This window comes from Papaver somniferum, chromosome 1 (genome assembly GCF_003573695.1).
Source record: "Papaver somniferum cultivar HN1 chromosome 1, ASM357369v1, whole genome shotgun sequence".
NCBI lineage: Eukaryota > Viridiplantae > Streptophyta > Magnoliopsida > Ranunculales > Papaveraceae > Papaver > Papaver somniferum.
Window position 1 is genome coordinate 167,967,358 of NC_039358.1, and position 8,038 is coordinate 167,975,395.

Here is an 8,038-nt window from a genome sequence, read left to right on the forward strand (position 1 = left end):
CCCTGTGAACCTTTCTTTCTTTTCCATTCCCAAATTGTGTCCCTGATTGACTCCTGAAACACCCACTGTAAACTGACAAGAAGAAACACCAAAGCTCTCTGGTAGTTTGACAATGCAAAAAAACATGATGATTTGTCTCTGCAGCTTTCTTGCATAAAGGCAGCCATTGATACCTTAGTGCTTTCTTAATGGAACTTATAACTAATCCAGCTTAACTTAATTGTTGTGTAAACCATAGAATTGTTGTTTAAAGCTAAACATGAATTGTTGTGTAAACCAAAAAATTCCAACAATATGCTCTTAAAGAACGAGCAATATACATTACTGTAGAACAAAATTGAGACATTCGTCAGAATCGGAAACAAGTAATATACTGGCTTTTCAGAACTGTAGTTTTGTACAATTTGAACCAAGTATCTTCCAGGCATGATTAACATATTAAAATTTATCATAGGAAGGGAAAGGGTTTACTTAGTAAAAAGAGAAGACGAGGAAATCTAAATTTTATTGGTACACTTGCAATACAACACACAAGCCAAGGCTAATAATAAGATGATGACTAGTACCGACTAACAAAGAAAGGATCGCTGGAACTTGACAACTATACAGGAGATATCATCCTTGCTTTTTCTTGTAACAGCTTCTTCTGTTAATTGCTTGGCCGCTGTTTGAGCATCCTTTGTGTTCTTTACCAAGTCCACCGCCTCTTGGTTTGACATAACCTGGCCCATAAAATGGAAAGAGAAGGAGAGAAACATAAGCACCATAGAAAAGGATTAAATAATGAAAATATAGACTTGCAGACAAACCTTCCATAATCCATCACTTGCTAATATGATCAACTCTGTATCTTCCTCAATCACTTCCTCTGCAATATCTGGTTCTGAAGTGAGATGCCTTTTTAAGCTCTTATCCCCAAATGCTCTAGCCACTGCCAACTGTCCATCTACCCGAGGAACATCTCCTAAAAACAATCATACCATTGTAATATTAATGAATGGTTGCACTCCTCACTATTATGCACGACTGTGAAAAAAAAAATCATATTGATGATGACTTTGGTTACTATCCTAACTCTCCACAGACATAAAGATTAACGACGAATAAATTAGACTAAGCTTTGTGGTTAGCATAAATGTGGTTGACAATTAACATCAGTACAATAACAAACAACCAAAAATGGAATATTTCAATCAGACAGAGTGCTTTTTGGTACAAGAAAGATACAGCTATAATGATTTTGATTTATATTAATTATACTGTAATGGACTCTTTTTAGCACACATAAGGTTTCAAATGTATCTTTCGAATGATCATGAATGGTGTATATACTTTTCTTTCGACAAGAATTATGCTAAAGAGGAGCAAACATGCAACAGCAATACCCAATAGCTTTTGCGGATCAACCTGATGGACACGCCATTACTACAGTAGTATAGTTGTTAAGTGGTTGATAGGTAAGTTTTAAGATCTGGCATGGGTAGTTTGTGAATAACCACTCGTGGACAGACATTAGCGAGTAGCGAGCTATGAGAAAAGTCCAAGTATTCTTACTGCAATATATTTCTGTCTCTATTACATGCAAATATAGAACTTTCCCTCAAACCAATAAAGTAATACAAGAGCTCTAACATGCTTCCTGTTTTTTTTCCGTTCTTTTTTTTTCTTTCATGAATACCGATGGCACACGTCCTTAGGCAGTATCCCTAATTTGAGTTGGAAAAAATCTTATTAGACATTCAGCAGAATCATTTCTGGAACCTCCCCAACAACCAATCATAGACATGTATCTTTTCTTTGCTTAGATCTTATTTCGATTGTAATTTAGGAGGACATAACATGCACGTGCTAGAATACAGTAAACCACGGAGAATGGGGCCTGTATAATTAGTGGAGAAAATTCTGGTTACCTGGAAATCTTGAGACAAAACCACCCCTGTGCTCAATGTCTTCTCTTTCATTAGCTGGTTCGTGATCAACAGACAGCTGTTTGGCCACACCGTTCTTGCATATCACAGCTTGCGAGTCTCCAACATTTGCCACTATCAACTTCTCACCATTGAAGAGTATCGCAGTAACTGCAGTGGAACCTCCTCTTCCCAAATCAACTGCTTTATCCAAAATCTTTTTATCTGTTACATCATATGCTCTTCTGATCGCCGTCTCAGTTTCAGTCCAGAAATCATGCTGTTTGTGGAAAGAGGAAAGGATGAAATTTTGCCACCTCTTGAGTTCAATAGATTTCAGATTGATTTAATTATATATATTATGCATACTTAGAGGGAGACCACTTTACCTCATTCAAAATATTGTCAAACAGATGGGACTGCAGGTAGTCTGGAACATCATGACCCAAATGGCCATCAAATATAGCAAATAAACCTAATTCTTTGTCCTGCACTTGCTTGAATTGCGCAAAAACGTAGTCCTCCATAGCATGATTTGATTTTCCTTTAATCAAGTGAAACCCATGTGTAATTTGCTTGCCTGACATCTTGCTCTTGCCTTTACCAGTGTCAGATGCTGAAGAGCCAAAGCCAGCTTTTGCCTACAAAGAGTTTATGTAGGTATGAGGTTACCGAATGAAACCAAGACAGAACACGTATGCAGTTAAACAACTAGAACAAACTTGTACTTAACCAATGATCAGTAACCTTGCTGCCTTTTTTTTCCTGGTTTCATTTTGTTTACCTAGTTATTATACACCTACGCAGACCTCTATGATAGCCATGAACATAGTTGTCTTCTAATACGTTGTTTATGAACTAATGGTTATTAAAATTGACAGGCAAATAAACTGTTTGGATACAGTGAGCAACTCGCACATCAAACAGTCACCGAACACCCGAAAGTACGAGGAATTAGTAACAAGCAATAGAGTTAATCACTTATTGACTGGTATTGACTGTCTTCTTTTTACGTTGTTTATGAACTAGTGGTTATTAAAATTGACGAGCAAGTAAACGGTTTGGATACAGTGAGCAACTCACACATCGAACAGACACCAAATGCCCCAAGGCATGAGGCATTAGTAACAAGCAATGCAGGTAATTAATTATTGATTGGTATTAGTGGATTACACTCGTAGACACCAACAAGGCAACAATGCAACAGACACAATACTCTGCTTAAGTCAGTGCATGGATGCCTATGCAGCATTTTATTATCATTTAAGTTAATCTTACTAAAATGCTGAAGCCAAAGATGGTCAAATATTGTAAAGAGAACACATACAAAAAAAAATTCAATCTCCCAAGAGAACTAAACCTATTCAGGCACATCCGTGGGTGATTAGGTTTTTCCTATTAACTGATAGAAGTTACCCCCGTCAGTAAACCAACACAACAAGAAAATAAAAAGAATCAAGACTCACATCGCAAACATACAACTGATCAAGCATGTAAGCTTCCATGTTTGTACTTTTCTTGAACCAGTTAACCAAAACACTTCTAAATGAAAATATAGATGAACATGAAGAATTAGTTTGTTGCTGGTTTCTGACTTTTCAATATAAAGATGAAGTAGAAACAGAAACCACACTTTCCAGTCCCCGCCATTGTCTTTATATGAATTACTACACTTATTATAGTATTCGTCCGATTCTCAAAGTCAAATAGCTCAGCCACTTTTTCAATTACTACTACAATTGGCATCCCCTGTTTTACAGAGAAGTGGAATATGCGGGATAAAGATGCTCCGTTGCTGCCACCTTAGAAAGCACCTAAAACCAAACTTAATGTGGACGATTTAGAAACAGAACATGTTTGGGAGACGCCTGAATATGCAAGCCCTGCATGCATGAAACTACCAGCACTTCCTCCTATTTATTATGCCATTAATAACACTTTCCACTCCCTGCCATTATCTTTTTATGAATCGATATACTTATTACAGCTTTCGTCCTATTACCAAAGTCAAATAGCTCTGCCACTTCTTTAATTACTGCTACAATTGGCATTCCATGTATTACAGAGCAGAGAGAAGTGGAAGATGAGGGAGAAACAACTCCAGTTGCTGCCACCTTAGAAAGCAACCAAAACTAAATTTAACGTGGACAATTCAGAAACGGAACACGTTCGGGAGATGCCTGAATAAGCATGTTCTGCATGCATGAAACTACCAGCACTTATCCATCATTAATACACCATTAATGACTGCTATTATACCTACTCACTCCACTAGTCAGTCTTCTTCTCCTACTACACGCAAACTAACTACAAGACAATTAAGTAACACCTTCCCTGAAACCTCTACATCTATATAAACCCTACTTTGGATCAGCACTCATCAATTCATTCACCCACTACTACTGTAGATCCATCTTATGTTCTGTACTTAGCTTATAATAGCTGTATAGGATCAACCCAAATGAGGATGAAGAGGTTTCCAAATTTTGATGTCTTTCTTTTGCTGCTTGTTCTGTTTACAACATCGGTACTTGTAAGCAGAGCCACCAGTACTTCCGAAGCAGAACCAGGTTCGTTAAGCTCATCAGGAGCTTATGATCAGGGTAAATGGTTTCACTGGTTTCACCACCATTATACTCCACCAACTCCACAATTAACCCCACCTTATGGCCAGCAACCACCACCAACCAGTTACGGGAGCCCTCCTTCTGGTGGGTATTCACCTCCTTCCCAAGGACAATATCCACCTCCGCAGCACGGGCAGACGCCACCAACATATGGACAGACCCCTCCACAACAAGGGCAAACACCACCTTCTCAAGGGCAATACCCGCCTCCCCAACAAGGTCAGCATCCACCTCCACAGCAACAGAAGCCACCACCTACATACGGTAAACCTCCACGACAAGGGCAGACACCACCATCTCAAGGGCAATATCCACCTCCACAGCAAGGGCAGGCACCACCTTCTCATGGTCAACATCCACCACCTACATATGGACAGACCCCTCCACAACAAGGGCAAACACCACCTTCCCAAGGCCAACACCCGCCACCAACGAGCAGACCTCCTCCACAGCAAGGCCAAACACCACCCTCTCAAGGTCAACATCCACCGCCTACATATGGACAGACCCCTCCACAACAAGGGCAAACACCACCTTCCCGAGGCCAACACCCGCCACCAACGAGCAGACCTCCTCCACAGCAAGGCCAAACACCACCCTCTCAAGGTCAACATCCACCACCTATTTATGGACAGACCCCTCCACAGCAAGGGCAAACACCACCTTCTCAAGGTCAACACCCTCCATCAAAGCACAGACCTCCTCCACAACAAGGCCAAACACCACCCTCTCCAGGTCAACATCCACCACCTACATATGGGCAGACACCACCTTCTAGTGGGCATCAACCACCCTCCCGTGGACAGTATCCACCTCCAAAACAAGGGCATCAACCACCCAGTCGCGGACAGTATCCACCTCCACAACAAGGGTATCAACCACCTTCTCGGGGACAACATCCACCACCTACATATGGACAGACACCTCCACGACAAGGGCATCAACCACCCTCTCGTGGACAGTATCCACCTCCACAACGAGGGCATCAACCACCTTCACGAGGACAACATCCACCACCTACATATGGACAGACACCTCCACAACAAGGGCATCAACCACCCTCCCATGGACAGTATCCACCTCCACAACAAGGGTATCAACCCCCTTCTCGTGGACAGAATCCACCTCCACAACAAGGGCATCAACCACCTACATATGGACAACATCCCCCACCTTCACCATACGCCTTTTAATTTCCTCCAACTTCAGCAGTGATGCCAAGTCCCCCGACATATCAGTACCCTTCTCCTCCTTCATATACCAACCTACAATAATCTATTAAACACACATGACATCGTTTCCAGTACATCTCACCTTATGCCCTAATCCACTGCATGTTTAAGTTTCATGTTCGCCACTAAGAAATATATCTATGTATTTCCGAATCAGTTGCTGCTTGTAATCTTGTATTCAGTTTGCAATAATAATAATGGACCATGCTTATGTAAATATTTTCTTTGAATCTAAGCGACTAAGCCAGTCACATTCACTCATATTTTCCTAACAAAAAACATTGATGAAAGCAATCAAATATATTGGATTAGGGTATAAGGTGGGATGTACTAACAATCACATATATCCCTGATCCAATGCTCGACTGGAAAGTTTTAAGTCTACCTAGCTTTCAACCCATTTCAAAAATAAATATCTTTGTATAATCAGATCATCATGCAATAATTCAAAAAAAGCCAGCCATCATCCCCGTGTATATGTACACATTAACATATCAGCATTAACCTCAACAACATCTCCATTCAACTGATAAAGTGAATCCATCAAAAATTGCTTCTCAATAGTACTTTCTTGCAATCATAGACTGTTTCCTCTAGATCCGTAGTACTAGTATTCTACTAAAGTTCCATAGTAGAAATTATACTTTACCTTAACATTTACTTAACTTAGATCGAGCCTTCTATCTCCTTATTCTAAAGTTAAAACATATAAGTTCACTAAATCATACATCAAAAAGTGCTAATGCAAATTTTGCGTCAGTGTGATATGCTGACTAATAATCAAGAAACAAAGTATCTTAAGCTAGACTTAAACTCAGAAAACAAAAACACTAAAAATCCAACAACAACAAAAAAAGAAAATCACAATCACAATCACAATCAGCAAAGATTTTCTGAAGAGTTTATTGTTTACCTTCATTTTATGCAAAATTTCTCTACCCGTCATGGTTTATCACTTTGAATTGCTCTGTACCAAAACCACAGATTTAGCGAGAGAGGGAGAGAAATTTGAGCTTATACTACACACTACTCGGTAGTTTTCTTCGACAATTGACGCATCTATGATGACGCGTTTTGGTTGAAGACATATTTTTCCTTCACGGGGCATGAAAAAGAAAAAAGATAAAGTGAAAAAAAGGATACTCAAAAGTTCAGGAAACAAAATTCCAATGTTACCCATCATTGATTTTCTCGAAGACTATCTCCTACTTCTCCCCAATTCAAGTTACAAAAGCTTTTGGTATGTCAGCAACCAACTTATTTCTCCACTTGTGACTAGCATGATTGGTGAGCCTCTGTAGTTGATACTCTGTGAAGTAGGATATAACTTTCTTTCTTTGAGCTGGTTGCTATTTACACCAACCATTGACGTATTCATTCTTAGCCACCACCGTTTTGTCGCCTAATGGTAGGCGCTGCCGCGCTTCTGTTTGGCTGTAGGGATTACCCTTTACCTAAATACTGTATCAAAACAAAAAAGAATTTGTGGTGAAGACGGAAAAATGTAAATGGAGAGTCAAGACCAGTTTTGCGGAACGGATAACATAGTCCCACAAGGTGGTACGGCGAACGATGAATCAATTTCGATTGTATAAAACGAAAGCCTAAAGATGCAGTGATTTTTTAATTTCATTTTCAGCTCCACACGAACATAATTATAGTATAATTTCTTTAAAGTAATACTCGATAATATAATATTTTCGTTTAAATAATAAAATTTTCTGATCCCGATTTGGGCTCTTAATGCTAAAATAATAAATTCGATAAAATCATATAATAATACATTTCAAAAGTTCCCCTTAAGAATTATTAGGTCCCAAAACTATATATAAAATAATGATGCTACTAGAAAAATAAAAAAATTAATTTCATACATATTAAATTTTCCCAAAATATGATTTAATATTAGTTTTTTTTTCTTTAAAACTCAAATCAAGTTGTAGTTCATCCCCAACAATTCATAATGCAATCAAAATACACACGGGGCCACTTTGTTATACCGTAACAAGAAGTAATTTTGAAGTGTCAGTAATCTTGGAGTGCATATATTTTTATTGCAATTAGTCAATAATATAATGTTTTTACAAAATTAGTCGATATTTTACTTAACCTACAAATATTATTCAACCTCCAAGCTACGAATTACTTTTTTTAAATAATTATATATTATTTAATTATAAAATAATAATTTATTACATTATCAATAAAGAAAATTATTATTATAAATTTGTTAATACATAATACAATATTCTTTTGTACAAATTAAACAAAG

The 8,038-nt window shown here is 38.4% G+C and overlaps 1 protein-coding gene across 1 annotated transcript; it reads right to left on the reverse strand.

Annotated features, from left to right (window-relative positions):
• Positions 1 to 345: 345 nt before the first annotated feature.
• Positions 346 to 7,018, reverse strand: LOC113307591 (probable protein phosphatase 2C 39). Its single transcript, XM_026556038.1, has 5 exons — positions 6,680 to 7,018; positions 2,297 to 2,548; positions 1,911 to 2,187; positions 810 to 964; positions 346 to 722 (listed from the first exon to the last, which is right to left on the reverse strand). The coding sequence occupies exons 1-5, from the start codon at positions 6,710 to 6,712 to the stop codon at positions 570 to 572; spliced, it is 870 nt and encodes a 289-aa protein (XP_026411823.1). The 5' UTR covers positions 6,713 to 7,018; the 3' UTR covers positions 346 to 569.
• Between the last annotated feature and the right edge of the window lie 1,020 nt (positions 7,019 to 8,038).

Coding starts and splice junctions, on each gene's coding strand:
- LOC113307591 (XM_026556038.1), bottom strand. CDS start 6,712: ATGACGGGTAGAGAAATTTTGCATAAAATGAAG. Junction 2,549..6,679: donor AAATTTTGCATAAAATGAAG/GTAAACAATAAA, acceptor AACTCTTTGTAG/GCAAAAGCTGGCTTTGGCTC. Junction 723..809: donor CAAGTGATGGATTATGGAAG/GTTTGTCTGCAA, acceptor TTTATGGGCCAG/GTTATGTCAAACCAAGAGGC.